This window comes from Argiope bruennichi, chromosome X1 (assembly GCF_947563725.1).
Source record: "Argiope bruennichi chromosome X1, qqArgBrue1.1, whole genome shotgun sequence".
Classification (NCBI taxonomy): domain Eukaryota; kingdom Metazoa; phylum Arthropoda; class Arachnida; order Araneae; family Araneidae; genus Argiope; species Argiope bruennichi.
Window position 1 is genome coordinate 75,278,226 of NC_079162.1, and position 23,435 is coordinate 75,301,660.

A 23,435-nucleotide genomic window follows, 5' to 3' on the forward strand; every position below is an offset into this window, starting at 1 on the left:
TAATTCGGCATATACAAGTACGCATGTCTCATGCTTCCAGCGGGAAGATAGCGTGATATAAATGCTAGAAAACATTGAACAGCATTATGCACTATCACAAACTTAGAAAGAAAAAAAAAACGGGCATAGGTATTTGGATTATAAGCCTGGATTCAGCGGTTGATAATCAGCTCAGAAAAAAAAATGCTATAAAAAATTATCTCAACTGAATACAAATTGAAATAATTTTTTTTTTAAATTTATCTCTGAGTAGCTCAAACTTTTTGATTATGGTCATCCGAATTGTATTTAAGAAAATAACCGGCGCCTCATTTCTCAATGACAGATTTTTAACGAATGAAAACGAAGATGTATTAGATAGATCTGATTTTATCAACTATATATATGTGTGATTTTTGCTATAAAAAACAAAGCAAAAATCATAAAACTACAAACTAGAGGAAGTCAAACACACACACACACAAAATAAATAAATAAATAATTAAAAAAAAAACACGAGTTTAGCCTTGGATATGAGGAAAGAGATGGTGAAGTGCCAAACGTGAGCTGCAGCGATCTATGCCGAACCATCTCTAAATTCTTTTTGCTTTCCTTTCTATCTCTTAGTGATTTACAATGTGTGAATTTTGATACTTTCCAGAGTGAATTGCTATTCAACCCCAGCTTGTGTATCTTTTACAAGTTGATTCCTTTTCTGCTTTCGTTTTTGTTTTTTCTTTGTTTATGGTGCTCATCGAACTCTCAGACCTAAAAACAATTAAATTAAATTAAAAACGAAAACGCAAGTTTTTAAAATAATATCAAGAGGGATCACAGCTCTGCAGCACTCATATTGGGCGAGACGTCACTGCTTAGATTATTAGCATCTTCACGAAATATATGTTCATTACAGATCATATTTTCACCAAAGATTTTGTTTAATACGACATATATTGTACATAATGTGTTTCCGCTCTTTCTTAACTTATTACCCGACATCAGCATTCTTTTACTACCCAAATATTTCTACTACTATCTAAATTTACTACCCAAATATCAGAACCAATGTACAATCTCTCAAACTCTTAAGAATTAAATTCGTAGTTGAATTTGTGCATAAAACTGATGAATTCTCTTTCGTTCGTCAATCAGATTTTTGTAAGTGATTTCCACTGATCTTTTATAAATTACTTTACGATCACCACATCAAACAACCAAAATCGTTGAAGCGATAAATTATTTTGCAATTACTGGCCATTCTTCTCTCCGCAGATCATCCGGCAACAGTTTCCTCAACTGACAACCCGAAGACTAGGCACAAGAGGGCAGTCTAGGTACGCTATCTTTACAAAATCGAGTTATTCTACCAGTCAGCCAACCCATCTTTAGATCATGCCACAATGATTCCTTTTTCTTCCCCTTATATCTTTTCAGATACCATTATTATGGAATAGCGATCCGGGAAAATTCGACGTACTTTCAAGTTTCATTTTCAAAGAAAGGAGCCACGGGGTAAGGATGAAATAGTTCTATCATCAGATATTTCAAGCATGGTTGCATTTCTCCCGGAAACGGGAGTATGGCTTAAAAAATGTAACCTTTTAACGAAAAAAAAAAAAAATCGCCGGTTAGAAAGATAGTTTGCCGTTACCATGGCTCAACTGCTTTTTAAACGGTGATTTCTCTGAGAGCATTTTACTAGAATTATAGGCAGATGACACTACATATTAAACTGTTTCTTTTCAGCTGCGAGCCTCGTAGGGATGCTGCCAAACAGGTAGGTGGATATTCTTTGAATTTATATATTATTTTGTTACATATTCTTTCGTGTAATTTAAGGAGAAAAGTTGATTTAAGTCGGCAGAAATAGGCTGGTTTGATCCAAACAACTTATTAAAACTTTGTATCTAATAGTTGTAAATCTTTCACTTAATTTAATAATATTCTTCTTTTCTCGGTGATTATCATGGCAAAAGTGTTGACTTTGAAGGTCTGGGAACTTTAAAATTTTCTTTTACAAAATAAGAACTTTATAGAAAAAGTGTAATAGAACTCCGGTTATCCGAATTTCAATTATCCGGTAGACTTGGAAGGAAAAAAAGAAAAAAGAAAGAAACCCGCAAATAAAATTTTCTCGAATAAAAGCGAGTAAATAGTGAAATAGCTGACTTTCATATGTTCAGGTAATGATAATTTAATCAATTATTAAGTATACAAAATATAAACAGGATTGTTTTTGTTTTCATTAAATTAACTGATTATAAGCAAATTTTATTTTTCTTAGAAATAAACCTTTTTTTCGTTGATTATCCAATTATATGAATTATTGGAGTTGTACTATACTTAAACATATTTTTTTTATTGTTTAGTCAAAAAAGTTGCTATTTGACAGTTTTTCATTATGAAATAAGAAATATATATGAAATCTACGGTATGTTATGTACATTATATTGCATTTGATTATAACATTTAAAATCCAAATGAAATAAAGGGCTTATGAGATTTCTTTTATCGGTCGTTATATTGCAGTTATTACTCCTTAACCTTATGGCATTGAACAATAATGACAAAATGAATGTACTACTTATTACATGGCATTGAAATTTTGTAAATCTTTCTTCGCATGATCTTCTTAAAAGTACTTTGTAAATCTTTCGAAACAAAACTTCTGATCGTCAAAAATCAAAAGTTTGAATCAAGCACTAGTCTAAGACTGGAACCTAAATATTGATTAAAAAGTTTAACACAGACTGGAGAGTGTATAGGTAAGTAAGAGGCAAAAGAAGTTAGTCTAAGAATAATTAGCTGTGAATGCATGAATGTATGAAAGATAATGTATGAATGGTACTTAAATTCTCATTCTAGATAAAAGGAGTCAAAAGTAAGTAGTAAAGCGATGGGGTTAGCTAAATACTGCAAGTGCTCCTGCAAATTATAAGGCTGTTTTCTGTGGTGAAATAATGAATAAAAATTCTGAAAAGACGGACTCGATCCGTCTTCGGTTATAGCGGTTAAAAGAAAAAGAACTTTATAATTAAAAAAAAAACACACATATAAAAACATAGCTTGATACCAGCCGGCACTTGTGGCAGATTTTATCATTAAATTTTCTCAAAATTAATAATTTTAATTTTAAAATTGATAATATTTCCTTAACTTATTATTTAAAAAACATTAAAACAAAAAATGTATAAAATTAAGAAACAAATAAAAGATATTTACAGGACTAGTTTTAACTTGTTATTTTTCTCTGAAATAGCAAGGATCTTTCAGTAACTGGAAGTTTTGTAATGAAGATTTAACAGACAGTGAAGTGACATAAAATCATTTCGAGCAATTTTGCTTGTAAAATGTTACCATATATTTTTTGTTTACATTTTAAATCGGTTTCAAGAAGAAATAATTTTACTTTCATATATTTGTGCTTCATAAATTTATACACACAAGAAATTGAAAAATAATACATCTACTTAGTGAAATTGAAATGTTTTTTTAGAAAAAAAATTTAATGTAATTAATATTTCTTTATAAAAAATTACTTAACTAAAATCAATAAATTGGACGGTCTTCATAAAATGAAAAACAAATGCAAATAAACTTCAGTTTTAAATCTGTTTTCTCCTCCTACTGATTTTAGTGAAGAAAATAATAAATGTACTCAAGTTGCAATTAATAAAAAAAGCTTTATTTTGTAAATAAAAGCATATTCTTCGTAATTTTACATTTTCTAAAGCAAGGATTGATTTTGATCTTAAAACAAATGTTTGAATTGAATAAAAGAAAGCAATTGAGAAACCATAGCCTTTATTAAATAGAATATCCTTAAATAAGAAATAAATTATAAAAAAAAGAGTTTGATTAAAAATGCCATACTACATAAAGAAAATTATCTCACTGAAAATCTAGATGTGAAAATTCGTAGGAATACTTTAAATTGTGTATGCTAAGTTCTAAAATATAGACAAATTTTTTATGGTTGAACTGAACCGAACTGATATTTCAAATGAATTATTTAATGACATCGATTCAAAAAATTTGTTTAATATTTAAAAAAATTTAAATAAGCAAGATGAAGAATTTTGAATAAGCAGTTCGATTCTTTATTTTAAAAGAACAAAAAAATGTTCTAAATCTTTAAAAATCATGACTTAAATGATAAAATTATCGAACATTTAATGAATTGCAATTTTTGAATACTTAATTTCAACTACATAAAAATAATTAAATTTCACCTACTGTTCCAAACATCTAAATTAAAAATCTTCCTACATTTTCATAAATATTTAGATAAAAAAATGATATTTTTTCAAAAACCTTCCTTAAAATATATGCTGAAAGAAAAAAAATTTTAACAAATTTCAGATAAAAAGGATATATAATGAAATATTTATACAGCTTGAAATGTTAGTTATATTTTACGAAAGCTAAATAATTACGAATGTTTAAAGTATTTTTAAAAGTAAATAATTATGAAATTAAATTAATAATTATTTTTCTTTAAATTAATGGAAAATTTACCTTTGAGAATCAAACATTCAAATTATAAATAATTTTTTTATATTCATTTAAAATAACAATTTCTATAATTTTAATTTATACATAATAATATGAACTTTTTATATTACTATGAAATAACTCAAACTATTTAACTAAACGAAATTTGCAAATAACTAAACTTGTTTTACAGATTGTCCTTTTAATTAAATTAAAATGAATGTGCAGAAAATTTTAGAAATATGGTTTTGTGCGGAAAACGATGAAAAAACATCGTTTTCCGCACAAAACCATATTTCTAAAATTTTCTGGCAATATTAAATATATATATTAAGTGTTGCTCCAAAGATGTTTTCTTTTCTCCTTCATCTCCAAAGAACTTTTTAAGATCCTGATCAGAAGACTGGAATTTTAAAATTTCACAATGGTTTATATGGTTATCTGAATCAAGGAGCATATGCAAGAGAGCAATATACAACACACTCGTTGAAAGTTCAGATGATTTTTCTTTTGCTAATTAATGAATATTTTCTTTCCAATAAAGCGAAGGAAAAACTTTTTGATTTGCCATTTTTTTTCAGTAATTTTCATTCATTTTGAAAATTTAGTACATTTTTCTCAAAATAACGACCGATCATTGAAGTCTCTACATTTTCTTCTAAGGTAATATTTCTAAAGTACTAAGTATCACCAAAAATATTTTCATTTTGTGCTGCTAATAGTGCTTAAGGAACAGGCGACTAACTCTAAAGATAACTTCTAAGTATAACATCAAATTCAAATCATCCATAAAACAATTAGCCTTATAAAATGAAATTCAGGGACTTCAATATACAACATTACAAAACAAACATTACAAAAAAAACATTAAAAAGAGTGGTTTACTCGACAGAAATAATTTAAAAAGGAATAAGATCTCAATATTAAAATGAGACAAAATGGGTTTTAAGTGTTCACGGCAAACGTTTTGATGAAATAGTTTTTAATCCTAAGGCTAGATATTTAGGACTTTTAGAAAAGATGAAAACAGCTTTTGTAGACTTATCCATACAAATATTTATTAGTGACGAATGCTATCAAAATATTGACTTTTATTTAAATCCTTTGTTACCTGGTTGAAGACCAGCCATGGAGACCAACATGAAGAAAGGCTGCAGAAAGGATTATAAATTTATGTAAAAATCGCGATAGATTAGCAAATGAAGCTGATATTTCAGATTCCATTTCCTTGTGTAGAATAAGTCTGGTAAATTAAAATTAAACTAAAGGGTAAACCTTAAGTAAAACTCCAACTCTTCACTTGGACCAGTAAATCTGACTGATCATATAGGCTGGGATAGCAACACGGTTACTGAGAACCATACATTTTGATACTTAAAAACAAAATTTGTTCCATGTTTATGTCGGTCTAATATCCAATTTTATGCTTATTTCACGGATGCAAATATTTAAACGTATGTTTGTTCAAAGAATTTTATTGCAATTAAAATTCTTTCTCTTGAAAGGCATTAAGGTTGTTTATCTTTTTAATTACGTTATTTCATAACCATATACATTTTTTAAAAAAATTTTACAATTTTTTTTAAGGAAAAATACCGAAATACTCAGGAAACCTATATTTCAAAAACTGTTAAACCTATCTCTAGTAAGCATTTTCTCTTTAATTTCGAAAAAAAAAAAAAAAGCAACAAAATCATTTAATTTTTAAGTTCAAAAAGAGTTAAAAAAGAAAAGAACAAACCTTATAACATTATATCACTTTTTTTCATAGCACGTGTTTGCTGATTTTGACATAACTAGTGTTTTATCACTTAAAAAAATTAAATAAATAAAAGTGAATAGAGAAAAAAAAATACTCTTTTAGGCAAAAAAAGATTAAGGTAACTGACCTTTCCTAAAGAACATACTTGAACATAGCAAATGAGGAAAAAATTAATTTTGAAGCAATGCATTTTAAAATACATAAATTAATAACAAAAATTAGTACTTTTTAAATTGAAAGATACCATCAAATTAGTGGATTTCTTAATATCTACGGGACACAATTACTAATTTATTCATAGGTACATTTATTTAGCTACACTTATTGTAGTGATTTCTATTATAGGCTCCTCTTTATGCCACTAGAGCAAGAACCGGAACCGTTTTACCAGAATTTCCAAGTGTTAAAGATCTACATTTACCTCCAACTGTTGACGTAGACAAGGTAAGTGAGCATGATATTGACAAAAGTTTTAATTAAATAACTTTAAATTCATTTACCTCAAAATTATCTAACGTATGACAAAAGTCAGGGAGGAAATGTCAAAATAAAATAACAACAACAACAAAAAATCTTATCCATTTCGAAAAATGCTTTGCAATGGAATCGACTCATGATCAAAAGTTACTCGTTAAATACGAGGATCCAATGAAATTTGAGAATCCAGTGCGCATTTGGCAACTGGAAAAATGAAATACCTAAACTTTTAGTTAGTTAGTTATATTCACGTGCCATTTTAAAGCAACGTTAGGGCTATTTTGTGACGTACCTCGTAATTTTGAACCGCGGTCAGATGACGAGGACAACACCTGTGCTGGCACCACCCTTCTCCAAACATTCACACCACACCAGCGGGAGGACGTTTGGCCCCAACGGAATTAGATGCACCAGACCAGCTTACATGATGGTTCTTCGGTGGAATCCGGTCTCGAAACGGAAACTCCTTGACTCCGAAGCCGAGGCCTCATCACAAAGTCACCGCGGCCCATACCTAAAAGTTTAATAGAGTTAAATGAATCATAAAATATGCAAAAATGTTCGAAGATATTATAAATACAACAAATATAATAATACAACAATAAAACGCAAAAAAAATTTTTTTTTGATTGTTTGAAAATCACTAGAATAAAAACTACTAAACAATGTAATAAAGGGGAACAATTATAATATAAAACCAAATAAAACTTATTCACAACACCGAATGTTAAGTGAAATAAACATGAATCCAAGACATAAAATTGGGAAAACCAAATATTAAAAGGCAGAAAAGACGGGGCATTCAGGCTTGCATATTTAATGTGAAACGCGTTAAATACGCAGCGCCAATTCTATTTTAGAATCCAATGTGCCTCTGGAAGCTGAAATAAGGACATAATGTCACAGTATAGTAGTAAGCCAAACTTAAGTTAGATGACAAGCGGATTTATGTTTATCATGTGACTGTAATATGCCATGAATTGATTAACCATAGTAAGACAACAAGATATTCTTCTGTAACAGTCCACTTTTTTTTTTTTTTAAATTGCATAGCACATGCACAATGATGTTTGTCATGTAACTATGATATCGTATAATTTAATTCCATTGCATATGAATTAACTCCAGGATAATTAAAAATATTTTGAAAATAAGAAAACGAAGTTGGAAAGGTACTTTGATTTTCTTTCAGAATCAGCCGTCCAATAAATGATCCAATGATTTTACAGTGTCTCTATTCTTAGCGAGCATTTTTTTTTTTTTTTCAACTTTTAGGGGACGTGTTGGTTTGACTATAAAGCACCGAAATTGGAAGATTCAAAGTTTTTCACTCTTTTTCACCAATGTATATGGGCTTAGTGCACATTATATATGATCTCGAAGTTGATACATCCTTTTGTTGATGTAGTGTGAAAGTTTTTAAAAGAAATAGTGTCATTGAAATGAAATCGATTCCTTCTCATGATTTAGAATTGTAATGTCCCTCCCAAAATAATACGAAAGTACTTTAAACAGGGAGCTAATGCAACTAAGAAAATTATTTATTTTTCAGCATATTTAAACTGTTTTAAGCTTCTTCCTACGAGATAAATAATGCAAGCCCCTTAATTCTTCATTTTGTCACCTTATCTAATAAATAATATATTAGCTAAGAAGCATTTTGCATGGCATATGAAAAACGGTTTCAGTGAATAAAAACTTGAATTCATTGTCAAAAGAATCTATCGGTAAAGTGCTTCATTATATTAATCTATACTTATAATAAAGCTCAATGTGTGTGTGTGTGTGTGTTGGCGCTCTACAGGCCAGGTCATTTGACATACAGCTATCAAATTTGGTACATGTATACCTTAGAGGTCGGGAATGTGCACCTGGGGTCCCTTTTTTTTGAAATTTTAATTAGAATTTTAATTATTAATTAAAAACTAACTTTCCCGCCAAAAAAATCTTCCATTTTCCCCACCGCCAACCTTTCCGCCAAAAAAAAATCTTCCATTTCCCCCACCGCCAAATGAGTAAAACTTCCGTTTCTTTTTTCTCCCAACAGTAATGAGGCTAGGGTTAATATTTTTCGGCGGATTGTTTTAAACGATTCTGTTTATTTTCTTAATGTTTTATGCATTTAAAACTAAACATTGTTAATTAATCCATGTTTCAGATTCATTCTGAAGTACTTTTGAATTAAAATAACACAGAATAAAGGAAATTAAAAATGTATAATCTGCCTAGCGTTACCCCAACTGGCGTAGAAAAATTCACGCATTTGCGTTACCTAACTGGCGAAGAAAATTCACTCATGCGCATTGTTCTGATTGTTGTCATGACAACCACTTTCAACGGATGATTTAAATTATTTTTAGGTTAATTGCATGCTTTTGTAAGTAAATTGTATTTATGTTAGTTATATATTTTTTGTATATGCTTATAGTTTTAAGTACATCGTTTTTTAAGTAGTTTTTTTAACCTGTTTTCAATGATTTAAATTATTTTTAGGTTAGTTGTGTACTTTTGTAATTAAATTGTATTTATGTTAGTTATATATTTTTTTGTATATGCTTATAGTTTTAAGTACATCATTTTTTAAGTAGTTTTTTTTAACCTGTTTTAGACCGATTATTTTAAACGATTCATTTTATTTTCTTAGTGTTTAATGCATTTAAAATGAAACATTGTTCATTAAACGATCTGTTCATGATGAATCTGAGAAAATTTTGTTGACAAATTCTTGAGATATTACATAAATTAAGAAAGATATTCTTTAGTGCCCATAAAGTTTAAACGCTCAGTGACTCTATTATCAGTAATCATATTATTAAAAAAAATGCTTTGTTTCAGTAAAAAATATTATTATATTAATTGCAGATTAATCATTAACACTTTAATTTAAAGCATAAATTCTACGAGGGGTAACAAAAAATTAGAGAGATACATATCACGTTATGACTGAAGGCCTTTATAATATTATGAGTGAATTATATGACTATCAAAATTTGAAGTTTTAAAATATTTTGCTGAAGAATCTATTAAAGTTGGAATTGCATAAAATATTTAATTATTAAAATTTTAACGAACATTAAGATTGGCGAACCGGCTGGTCGCCAAAGGCGGCTAGTATAAAATAAATTCAAAAATCTTTTTCACTGATTTTAAAAATCCTTTTAACGATCAACACTGTATGAAAGCATCCGCTGAGTCAATAATTTCACAGGTAAAATAGATATAATAATGAATATCGTTGTTCCAGGTTATACTCTCCCTTGCTATTTTTTATCATTTTTTCAGATTTTTAATTTTTATTAATGAACATATACCTTTATAATGTCATAATGGTCATTTAATGGCCGGGTTACTTTTCTTTTCAGATGAGTACATTCCTAATGATGTACAGAACGCATTGTCAAAGACTTCTTGACACAATTGTTAGGGCGAGCTTCGATGAGGTAAGTTCTACAACTCAGTCGGAATAAAAATATCAGAATCCGTTTAATGAAGTTTTTCCTTATGTTTCATTTTAAGATTTCTTTTTAAATCTTAAAATGAAAGATAAGGAAAATGTAATTGACTTGATTATAATTTTTATATGCTTCTGCTCAATGGCCAGTGATAAGATATTGAGAGCAAAGTAACGCTTTTTCGATAAACGTTACATTTGTTAAATCACTGGATTAAGTTTTGAAACAGAAAATCTCTCACATTTGCTAGATGAGTAACTTTAATGGGCTCGAGAAAAGAGCAATACAATTTAAAAGCAGAAGTTTTCGAATTAAAATTTTGTTGCTTTTAAATTTAAAACAGAATAAAGTGTAAAGCAGTTATCATGTATATATGTCTAAAAACAAATTAGATTAAAAAACAGGAAAAAATATCATAATACCATTTCAATTACTCCCTCCATTATCTTTTTGTAGAGGATCAAAAGATAATGGAGAGAATAATTGAAATGGATCGTGTGGTTACACAATAAATAATGAGTATATCACAAAAATGGGAAGTAGCGGAATAGAGAGGTGCATCGTGGCGCCATCATCTGACCACAGCGCAAACTTTCGAAATCTCTCCTTTAATACAATGCATCACTCCGTATCTTCACTTAAGAGCTTTATGCTATAAAAATAATAAATTAGTTACTTGTAAATTCACTTACGAACATAATTTAATTTATAAAATTAATAAATTAGTTACTTGTAAATTTTTCACATGAGAACTTTAATTTATAAAATTAATAAATTATTTACTTGTAGATTAAGATTGAAAGAGCTCTTTTCACCATGTTATCAGTGTATGGAGAGAGAGGAGGGATTGTAACTTCACATGAAGTCTTGCATAATTTTTAGATTAATATTTTTGATAAAAAAACTCATAATAATTGAATAATTTTGATAGTAAATTCATAATTCATTAATAAAAATTTGATAGGTTCAGAATTTTCTGTTGCATTTTTGGCAAGGGATTCCTCCACATCTTCTACCAATTTTGGAATCGAACGCGCTTGTAAATTTAGTTGGTGTTTGTGACTGCATATTATATCGCACCATATCCAATGTTCTCTTACCGTCAATGCTTCACACCCTACCAGAAAGGTTAGTATATATCATATTTATTGTTTATTTATAATTTACTTTTCTTAAATTATAACTAAGTATTCACTAAATAATATAGTATAGAAGAATGTTTGTTAACTAACATTTCAAAATGCTTTAATTTTGTATAACTGCTTTCTATAATTTTTAATATAAATATTTAAAGCATATTAGACTATTAATAATATCTTTAAGATGGTCTTATCATTGATTTTATTTCACAGCTATATATGTTCTTTAATGTAAAGGTCTATTCGTAGATTATCAGATAAATTCTAATTTCAAAAATCGAATTTTATACACGTTGCACAATGTAATATACAAATCACCAATGGTAAAATGGGCAACAATGGACGAGCCCTTTCGAAAGTATCCGGCATTTTGTGGACATTTTCAGCAATGATGGACGTTCTTGGGACGAATGTGGTTTCTTATTGGAGGGTCTCCCACCAATAAGAAATCCCTTTTAAATAAATCGAGCATTACCAATCCAACTACAATTCCCTGTAACTTGACTCCGTCATACTTCTCATGCTTTTTTTTTTTTTTTGATAGAGAGAGAGGGGGGGGGCTTGGTTCCTACTTCTCTTAACGTTGAATTTTGAATGATCCTGTGTACAGAAACGATTGCGAAATTTTAAATAGACCTTCTACTTTGCCGTGTTTAAACATCATTTTATTCGATATGGTGAATAATAAAGTTAAAAGAAACGTTTTCAAGGTACAGATAAAAAGAAAATATAAAAGTTAGTTCATGACTAATACTGATTGGAAATGAAACTCAACATTGGTTGATTTAAAAGTTCAAAGCAATAAAAATCACCATTTGACAATGAAATTAATCAATCATCCATTTTGTTTCCATTTTAATAATAGAGGGAGTAGGGAAATGAGAATCATTGTTAAAAACTTTTGAATATTATTTATTCAACCCATCGAATATTCTCAAGTTTAATATCAGCAATAAGTGGAAAATGATTTCAAAATGTCCTTTAATAACAGAGTTAATATATGAAGAAATTATGAATAAATACAACAAATTACGTAGATTTTGAAAATAATATCAAACACAATGCAGGTTTTGTCTGAAGAATTTTGTTCCCATTATGCATTATATTAAGCTTAATGCATAAGAATTTAAATTAATCGGCTATAATACAGAATCGGTTCAAATCTTGAAAAGCATAAATCCTGGTTTGTTGGGCAATCCGAACTTGATAAGAACTTAAATAAATATTTATATTCATTTAAATGTATATGAACAAAAATATCTATTTAATGTAATATATGTAAATGTAAGTATATCGATATCTACGCGATTCCACATGCCAGTTGCATTAAAACTAAATTAAATTTCTGAAGGTTATTTTTATTCAACTTTAATTCATTTTTATTTCTATCTCTTGTAGTTTAACTAAAGTTGTTCGAAAGTTTGCCGAGGAGCTTGACTGCTGGTTGAAAGCAGCTATTGCTCATCTTCCAGATAACCTCAAAATTGTGAAGTTGGAAAGTAAATCGCCATTTAATTATAGTTGATTATTTTGCAATCGATTGCAATCTTATATATAGCAATCTTACTTATGTTTTCATTCCAGTGGCTACAAGGTTCGCCCACACATTACGACGACAAATGTCTCTCAATCATTTAGCTCAAGCCTCTAGAATGGTTGTTCACAACAGCGATATCACATCTCAAATGCTGCATGATTGGAGGCAACTCGATTTAGATGCTATCTGCAGAGAAACGCTTTTCAGTACCGAACATAATGCCACAACTTGCCAATTGATATTAAAATGTAAGAGAATTTTTTTTTTTCTTCGCGCTTAAAAGATACTTAAGTTGAAGGAGTCACACATAAGTTACTAGTAGTCCTCTTTGGTCTAATTAATTATATGATTCATAAACTGATGATAATAAGAAAATATTATTCATTTTTGTCCACTGTAAAAAAGTTCTTATTGAACAACAAATAGGTCTTGGGGAGGAGAGTGTACATTGATATCACATTCTTCAGTATTCTTCATCACAGGACGTTTGATCTATGACGACAAAATTGCCATGTACCAGGCACTGCGGATCTTCGACCGAATGGAGCTTCGAACAGGAGATATGGTGTTTGGTTTCCTAAACCGAAAAAATAAAGCAGCATTTACTGCTATGACGCCCTATCGTTCAAATGATAATGATACACTGGAGAGAGAATTTGAGGTTTCTTTCCTTGTTTGAAATACTTTTCTTGGTGTTCAATCAATACTCTGAACTTTAAAAGGATTGATCGATGAACTTAATGAAAAAGAAACTGATGAAATCAAAATGCGGAAGATCAATTGATACTTGTATTTTTTTTATCTCCACTTTTTGGTATAGCTTTGATCGCAAACCAAGTATAACTCACTTTCCTTTGAGATGAAAGCAGTGAAAGAAGGTGAAAAGCAAATGATCGAGCATGACAAATTTTCCAGCTTTTAATGATTTCAATGTCTATTGCGCAATGATTGAGTTTCAAATTTAAAATTCTGTTCCCATGATGATCTGTCTTTTTAATAATGATAAGAGATTGGAAGGCAGTTTGGAATGTCTTATGTTTCAGTTCATATTCTTAGCAGGGTTGTGCCAATTTTCAATATATTTTTAAAAATCTATATTTTGGAAAAATCGATATTTATATCAATATTCAAAAGAAATCAATTTATCGATATCATAGCAAAGATGATTCCCGACAGTAAATCGATAATTAATTTTTGAGTGAAAATTAATTATGATTTGAATTATTATCTCTTAATTATTTCGGATTGAATGTGAATGAAATATATTAGGGGTATTCGATTCGAGATCATGGAAATGAAACTGGTTCTATATAGATGAAAGAACGATTTTGATGCCAATATATAATTGGTGAAATAATAAATTTTTATTACTCGGATTTGTTTTTTTATACAATTGAAATATATATTCCATTTTTTTTTATACCCGCACACAGTTAAAAAAATATTTTCTTTCTTATTCATGTACATTTTTATTTTCAAATATGCAGTGTTTTGAATTGATTAATAGTGCTCTTCGTATAAATTACTTAAAGCAAATTTGTGGAATTATTTTATTTTGTTTTAAAGAAAAATATTATTTTTAGTGGTGGCTTTTCAATCAATAATTGGCGTTTTTATATTTTAATTTTCAATTTAAGAATTCGAATTTCTTACTATATCTAAATGTTGATAGATTAATTATTAATATTCAGAAACATAAGCTTTTTATATGAGTTTTGGATTTTTTCCGATTAATTTATATTAAAAATAATTTATAATGACGAATTTTTCTTTTATTTTTTCATGTTGTTTCATAATCGTATAACAACTGGAAGATTTTTCTAAAATTTTTAATTTATTACATTATTTCTCCATGAATGCGCTTATCCTTCTTAATACTTGTAATTCATATTTTACACATTTGGGAATTACTATTTTTCAATTTCTTTTTGTAAATTATTATAAAGCTTCTTTAGTTGTAATAGTCTAATTTACTAATTGAGTTAAAATTCTAGTTACATATTTAAATTAAATAGGCAACTAAAACTTTTAAAATAAAAAGAAAATTTTTTTGTTATTCTTATACGGAATTAATTTTTCATGGCATTAAACTTTAGATTTCGAATTCAAGATTTATCAAAATTACTTAATTTTCTGTGGAAGGCATTAATTTGTTTCTCTTTTGTTTATGAATAATGAAAAAAGATGACATTTTCTAAATCAGCAATAAATAAAGTAAAATTTTTAAAATCACAATATTATTGAAGAAATGAAATATTATAATAAATTGTAAAATGCCTACAATGTTTGACATTGACATATATTATTGAAGGGATTTTAACATAAATATTTTTTAATTATTTTATTGGAAGGAAAAGAACGAATATTTTTTTTTATATGAAATGAAAATTCAATGAGATAAAATGAAATTTCCTTTTAGTTGGAGAAGTTCTATTTAGTCAGTATTTTAAAAAAGTTATATATTATTTATAATCGGAATAAATAAATAAATAATAAAATTTCGATATATCGAGAAATATCGATTTATTTTGGACGATATATCGTGATAATGAAGTTTGGTCATTACATACCCCTAATTCTTAGGAAAACGCTGCCATCAGGAAATAAGAATGTTTATATTTTCAGTGGGACGAGATTTTGAAACTCTCTTAGAAGAAGAAGCACCAATTGAAGGCTATATTGAATGGTTAGAGTCATTAGTCAACAAATGCGCCGTCCATGTGAGTATCTCTAGATGTGTATTACGCTCTTAATTAAATAGTTCAATGAATTGCATTCTAATTTTTAACTTTCCGCAGTTTCTTTTAACGCAAAGGTGTCAGTCTGCTGAACATAAAATTATGCATTCACATTTTGATCACGAGTATCTGTAAAAATATTGTTCTTATTAATTCACTTTTTTTAAAAAATTTATATCAATAACTTATACTTTCTCAATTATTCCGTGTGTATATAGCGCAGTGGAATGAAAGTGGGACTGTGGTTCTTGCGACATTATTTCAAATGGGACATTTTAAAGATTTCTACGTAGATGGCTGAGTATGTCTGAAGAAATATGATATACAGTAATTAATTATACTACTGTATTGCTGAGTGTGCTGTTGAGTGAAATAGTAGAAACGGCAAAACAAGTGACATCATATCATGGATTCTTACTTAAGCAAAAATAAAGAGGAACATGTATTCCTCTAAAGCACACTGAATATTAGTCTTTTTTTTTTTTTTTTTTTGTTACCAAAAAGACAAGAATAATTGGCATTTATAGACAAAAGTATCTAGCAGTGTAGAGTGTATATCACTTGTTTTGCCGTAGTGTAGTGATTCTAATCGCGGTTATTTGAGGACATCCGGCATGTATGTGTTGTTATTATTATTATTATTATTTTATTTTCTGCTATCATTCACCATATAATTAACAGAGTGATATCATTTTAAAGGAAAATACTTCTGTAGAAACTCTTATATGAAAAAAAAACATTCTCTTGGGGATTTTTTACATAATGTAATATCGACTAATTTAAAAATATCCAATGACAACACCAATTGCCAATATCGTAACTGAGCATAGCAGTCAAAATTAGTTTTGGCCAATCAAATAAAATCATTCATCCAATTTAAACAAACAAAAAAAAAAGCCCGAATTCTAATTTAATCGTTTTGCAAATAATATTCGGAAACATTCGATACTTTTTTGTATTAAGAAGTTATCTCAATTTTCAAATAATAAAGCATTTATATCATTTCGATATTAACAATTTTTGAGACAACTTTATGAAATATAATGTGTTTCATACATTTTTTTCTTTGTTGTAGGCAATAGGTAGGAGAAAAGGAGGAGGTCGCCGTCTGGCACGTCAGTTTTTGCTCTTGTGGTCTGCTTTTGGAACTCGTGTTATCCGTGACATGACACTACACAGTGCAGCTAGTTTCGGTAACTCTAAATAATATGTTATTTAAAATTTATTAGTTGAAAATTCCAGAAAAAAGACAAGCCAAACCAAATTTGGAATAAAAAATAAAATTTATATCTTTAATAGAATGCATAACAACATGTTAAAGTAAATTATATGCCATGGCATTACATTTTTTTAAAATGGTTCCTTACGTATATTTATTTTCATTTATTCTACTTCTCGACCATCTAATATATCTGTATACTACTTATATATGTTTACTTGCATAAGGCAATGTTTGATTCTGATTTAACATACCCAAGCCCACATGAACAGCAATTTAAATTTAAATTTGTGTCGAACTCGTAATTCTCAAAATGAAAAGCAATAGCTTTGCCGCTAAGCTACAGCCTCCTTAATTTCATTTAAATAATCAGAACTAGTTTCGATTAAGAATTGAAATAAAAAGAATTTGAAATATAAAGAATAAGAAGAAACGTTCAAAAACACTTTTGTCAATCACTTCTATCTAACCTTTTAAGAAAATTTAATCCTGGATCCGTCACTGGTATAATGTAATAATCTTATTAACTATAATTCTGTAACCTATTTGGTTCTGTCCTTAGGCTCTTTTCATCTCTTGAGGCTCATGTTCGACGATTATGTTCTCTTTCTCGTAGAGACTATTCATACAGAAGATCAAATGAAGGACTTCATGAGAAATCTCATGAGTGATTCCCCACCTCAAATCACAGCATTTTCAGGTTTGTAATTTTTTTAATATACTAATTAATTTAATTTACTGCTTTCCTTTTCTAGGTTTGTGAAAAGTTATTAGATTTTACAGTTAAATAAGTTTTAGTTTATTTACATTAACGTCCAGTTTTTAAACTAACACTAGGGTTGTTTTGGGACGGACCTCGTAATTTTGGACCACGGTCAGATGACAAAGACGACACATGACCTGGCATCCCCTCTCAAAACTTCCACAATTCATCAGAGGGGGGACGTTTCGTCCCGACGGATTTAACGTGCACTAGACCCACTTACACAAAGGTTCTTCGGTTGAATCGGGTCTAGAACCTGAAACCCTCCGATTCCGAAGTCGAGACCTTAACACAAGACCACCGCGGCCGAAGTTATGCAAGGAAGCTCTCAACAATGTTAAAGAATGAGAAATTTCATTGGGATTTTAAAATTCTAACGCATACATTGTATAATTCTAAATTATTCATGAGGTATTCTCCACCTCATGAGCGTTGAATTTTAAGACACACGTATGTGCAAATGTTTCATTCATACTTCAGGCAAAGAATACTTTCATAGAATATTATACTCAAGTTCGGCAGAAAGGTTGCCCTGATTTGATGGAGGAATTGTTCGACTTATAAGGAACATAAAGTAGTTGGCGTGGTAAGTTAAAATGCGTGAGATCTTGCCATTTTTAAACATTATTGCTGTTATCACACTTCTGCTTTCCACCTGTGCTGAGTACTGAGCGTTTAGCAAGAATTTCGCAATTGTGGTCTCTTACCAGCCACATAAATCATTGCAAGAAGTTTCTGTAGTCAGCCTTTTCACTCAGACGTTATTTTTCTAGAGATACAAAAGATTGGTGTTAGATTAACTGTTATATCTTCTCATTGTTGTGAACTACTTCTTCTTTCGTAAATCCTTGAATCACTCAACGATCCAATTTATAAGATCTATGGTTCCAACAAAATTCTGCCACATCACATATTTCAAGAAGTTAACTCTGAATTTTTTCAGAAATGTTTCCTGGCCATTTTGTCTCACTTCGCGGCGGTATTGGGTGACCCTATGCTCATCGGATTCGAACCCGTGTGGATTTTTTCTATGTGGATACCTCAAATCAGCTCGAAATTTCGCAACTGCATAACTATTAGCTGCATCCACTTAAATGACAGATTTTCAAAATGTCTTGAATTACAATGATATTTTACGTACTGAAAAGTACGTAAAATACCATTTTCGTAAAAAAAAAAAAAATGTTCCCTGTATCTTCATTTGTTTGAATTTAATTACATCTTGATACCAAGGCATATTGCTTATTTCGAAGCGCTTTCTTCGCGATCTAGGATTAAAAAGGCATGAAATATTAGTAAGAAAGGAATGAAATATTAATTGTAATTGCAAAAGCTAACAGAAGTAGGCAAAAAGAAGTAAAGAGAAGACAAGAAATGAAACAACATAGTAGCATGGTAAAAATATTTTAATCATCACATTTACAGTAACAATAATAATAAAAAAAATGCCCATGAAATGTTTGATATTTTAATCACAAGCTCTTCTCGCTCTCGTAGAATTTCTAACATTTTAGAAGATTCCTGCCTTATCTTGGACCTCTCCGACAGCTATAGAAATGTGAGTGATATGATGTTCAAATGATCTGAAGATGGTTTCGTTCACATTTAGATTTATAAGACTCCCTGAAAAAGAAGGCATGGAATAATAATTCCTATGATCTAGCAGATCAATGAACCGGACCATCAAGCCCAATCTAGTGCTGTCCGATGTAATGTTTAGATATTTTCGAACTTCATCGGTGAAATAGAAAAGTTCTCATCTTGCCGAAAACGCATTGAGCAGCTCAGTGACTGAAGAATACGTTCATCTTTGGAAAGTTCCGACAGACCTCTTTGTTTGAGTACTAAGGAGTGTTGTAGAAAGATTAGCACTTTTTAACACCCAAACAAAGAGGCTTACAGTTTTTAATAATATCGGCGAAACGACTGTGGGCTAAACACATACAGTTCAGTTCCCATTCAACGCCCTCTATCACATGAAGAAGGCATTTCTGATGCTGTAATACCATGTGAATTCGAATGTGTATGCCTCACTTATATTGAATTAGCTTACATTACCAAATATCACAATTCAAGAGCCATTTTCAGAGTCTGTACGGACGTACTTTAAAATAAAATTAGAATTTACTTAGTAAAACATTATGCTAATATTTCTATAAAGAATACGTAATGTATTCATATTAATACACTGACAATTATTTTTCTGGAAGGATTTTGATTAGTGTTCATAATGTAATATGTATATAGCTGAACATTTTAAATCCACCTGTTCAAAAGAAAAACAATACAAATTTTATTTGTTAAAAATAAACAATTGTTCAGTTTTTACTTTTTACTGAAATAATTTGTTCCAAAAAAATACAAAGAACTTTGATTTACCTATGATATACTCAAAAGATTATGAAATACTGAAAGTATATTATAAAATTTTGTCGAGTTGTCAAAAATGAATAAAATAAGACACGCATTTTTACAATTTCAGGGTTTAATGGTTTCTTTCATAAATAAAAAAAAATGCTCATAATATTTTTCAAAAGTAAAAAAAATTGGCGCATACATTACATATATTAAGGGTTAACGGCTATGATTCTGGTGTCAACATTTAAGTTTTAACTCTAAGTTTCATATCATTTTTATACATTTCAGATTATCAGACATTGCCAAACAGTGTCGAAACAGAAAATATAGAATCTTTTTCTGCGCAATCCACCCCAAATTATGCTCCTTGTTCCTCTGAATCTCCAACGGCACATTACGAAGAAACTCCATCAGGTACGAATTTTATCTTTCAAATTTCTTCTTTCACGATTTAAACTTATTTTCCTTTGATCATTTACAGGATTTGAAAAATTGTTGATATACGGAGAGAATATTTGAAAAAGAACAATTCTCATCATCTTTCCAGGGGAAAAAATATAATATTAATTTAGCTCAATTGAACTGATAACACGATAAAGACGTGTCCAAGGCCTGTAATTAAAGATTAGAGATCCGGAGGCAATAGATAATGCTTCCTGTCGTTTATTATTTCTCTAATCACTTTTCTTTTAATTTCTTTGATAATTTTTTAATAATTAAAGTAGCTTTATACACTTATATTAAATGGAAAGTTTTTCAATAACTATATCGGTATGCAAAGTATTAGGTTAATTATATTCATTGTTTTAATTCCTTTACGTTAAAATAAAATATAATACCCGAAACCATTTGAACTCAAATATAGCATAAAATAAAGCATATGCTTTTTAATGAGGTAAAATGCTTATTAATAAATCATTTAGTGCACTTTACTTTTAGCTTAGATTTCTACCAGAACACTTTCTTGAGTACCACATTATCTATCATACTTTTTAGTAATTCCTAGCATTGCCTTTCATCTAAATTGGTCTGTATAGTAGTGCTATCTGGTAACAGATCGTAATCTTATTAGTCATCAATTTATTTGCGTGTATCATTTTTTGTTTAGTTTAAAATAAACTTTATTTCTAATTAGATAAATAATTTCTTGCATGAAAAGTGAAGATAATAATATTATTAGTGAAGTTTAATTTTGAAAAATTTTTTGAGTTAAATCCCCAATATATATATATATATATATATATATATATATATATATATATATATATATATATATATATATATATATATATATATTTCTTTTGACTGGAGACAATACTCGGTGTCTGTTACGGCCCTGGAAGTGTCTATCAATTTTCAACTGTTGCAAAATTATCAAGGCGAAAAGTAGGCAGTAACCCACTCTCAGCACTTCCACGGTGAAGCGGTGTTCCTACGACCTGGCCGCCTGCAGACGAAGCACGCTTTCCCGTGTTTTTCCTCTCTTGTGCCTGTCTCTAGACGCACACAAGTCGTTGGAACGGTCGTATCTTGAACCTGTAACTCCCCAATTCAGAAACCGAGATTAGTTAATGCTTCACTTGAACGCATATTTTTCTATGTCGAAGCGTATTTGAAGTTTCCGAAGAATTTTTCTTGGCCAAATGTGTTGGCAAGAAGATTTTTTTTTTCAAATAAAAAAATGCCATATGTGGGAAAAAAAATTAAAGAGATGTACAAAAGAGCATCTAGTATGATGACATGCATTCATCAGTAAATTTCGCTAGTTTTTTTTCTTTTCTTTAAATTTTGTACACATAATTTTGAATTACTTCGAAAATATAAATCGGTAAAGTGTATTTATTCCATTGTAATACCTGAATTTTCCTTATTACTATAATTATAGTAATATAATACAGTATAGTACTATAGTTATTTTAGAAAAAGTAATCTCTGCGACTATCTTTGAAAAGATTTCTAGTTTGGTTTTTCGTTCAAAGAAATTTAAGTGTGCAATAATAATTTCTAGTATTCTGGATTGTTTCGATCCAAAATTATTGGCATACCATTATATTTAAAGAGGAAAAATCATTTTTTAAGAAAATTATGAACAACAAATAACATTCCACAATTTAAAACATATGAAATATTTTTATAAATTATGTAAATGATACTCAATTTCAAAACGGATGGCTGCCTTGAAAATTCTATCAAAATTAACAGTAGTGTTCATCAGCAATTGAAGAATATTTTATACGAATTATTGTCATCTACTGCATGTATATATCGATTGTCTTTTGCAGAGGACTTATCTTCTGGATGGATGCCTGGAGACTGTTATCAAAGGTTAATATTTCAATCATTTGTCCATTTGAATCTAACCTAATGTTTATAAAAACGAAATTGTGAGTGAGTTATCCTAAGAAGGTATTTGTTGCATATAATTTATTTTAAAACTGTATACAGGTAATACCAGAGGAATAATTTTAGCTTATATCCAAGAATCTATTTATAAAATTTTGCTTAACAAGAATTCAGTAATTGACATTTGAATTTTTTTTACCAGTGAAGACAGAAAGACATACAGTTTTTAATGCTTTTCAGGATTTTTTTTTAAAATTGGGGGGGGGGGGAATATCTTAAGTTTTGTTTTTGACATATGAAATGATAATTTTTTTCTCAGTTTAGGAATTTCTACTGTAAAGCAAACAATACTTTTTCGGTCTAATGACAAAACGCCACTAAAGCTCGTAAGCTGAAACCTTGATGAGCTTCTGTCGGTTTGGATGATTGTCTACGGATAGAGTTCTTCGCTCAAATAGCCAGATTCTTCTAAATTATTCCCAGTATTCTAATAAAACCCACAAGAGAATCACAATCATAAGTGAGTGTAATCTCACTACTGGTCAAACTCTAACATCATGAAATGCCACTTAAAATGCCCAATTAATGGTTTGAAAATCAAACAGTGAATTATTTCTATCATAAAAATCTGTTACCAGTTTAAATTAATGGAAAACTTAAGATATCTTCAGTAATTGGATTTCTTCCCTCCTTCGAATTTGTAGCAAAATCAGATTTGCAAGAAATATATAGCTCCCTTGACCACAGTCACAATAAAAGTTATGTCTGTATCCTGTTTAGAGAAAAATGATTGTAACATCTCAAAAGTTTCTACGATGTATTATGCAAGACTTCAGAACATCACGCTAAAGTGGAATTTTATGTGGCAATTAATTAATGTCATTTTAGAATCCTATTTCAGTTGTAGCTTCTGAGCCTTCTCATCTGTTACAGATCCAGAATACAAGCGATTTATGGTTTCTAGGAACACTACAAGAAGAAAATTACATCATTCCAACTCTATCTTAATATTTTGAAACTGAAAAATAATATATGGATCTTATTGATATGTATTTTATGGCTGATAGGCTAATTACTAATTTATTTTGAAACACAGAAAATAAGTAAAACTAGTTCATTTTAATAGGCCATTACTTGTTTCATTCCGTAATACAGAAAATTGGTTTATTTTAAG

The 23,435-nt window shown here is 29.3% G+C and overlaps 1 protein-coding gene across 1 annotated transcript in view; it reads left to right on the forward strand.

Moving 5' to 3' along the window:
* Window positions 1-23,435, forward strand: part of LOC129959287 (transcription factor RFX4-like) — a 46,406-nt gene that overhangs the window by 17,222 nt on the left and 5,749 nt on the right. The window contains exons 4-16 of the mRNA XM_056072109.1: window positions 1,252-1,313; window positions 1,414-1,491; window positions 1,726-1,756; window positions 6,581-6,679; window positions 10,075-10,152; window positions 11,129-11,292; window positions 12,702-12,802; window positions 12,888-13,088; window positions 15,466-15,560; window positions 16,654-16,771; window positions 17,360-17,497; window positions 20,207-20,332; window positions 22,201-22,243. Of these exons, the coding sequence (XP_055928084.1) occupies window positions 1,252-1,313; window positions 1,414-1,491; window positions 1,726-1,756; window positions 6,581-6,679; window positions 10,075-10,152; window positions 11,129-11,292; window positions 12,702-12,802; window positions 12,888-13,088; window positions 15,466-15,560; window positions 16,654-16,771; window positions 17,360-17,497; window positions 20,207-20,332; window positions 22,201-22,243 (1,334 nt within the window). The remainder of the gene's footprint in view (window positions 1-1,251; window positions 1,314-1,413; window positions 1,492-1,725; window positions 1,757-6,580; window positions 6,680-10,074; window positions 10,153-11,128; window positions 11,293-12,701; window positions 12,803-12,887; window positions 13,089-15,465; window positions 15,561-16,653; window positions 16,772-17,359; window positions 17,498-20,206; window positions 20,333-22,200; window positions 22,244-23,435) is intronic.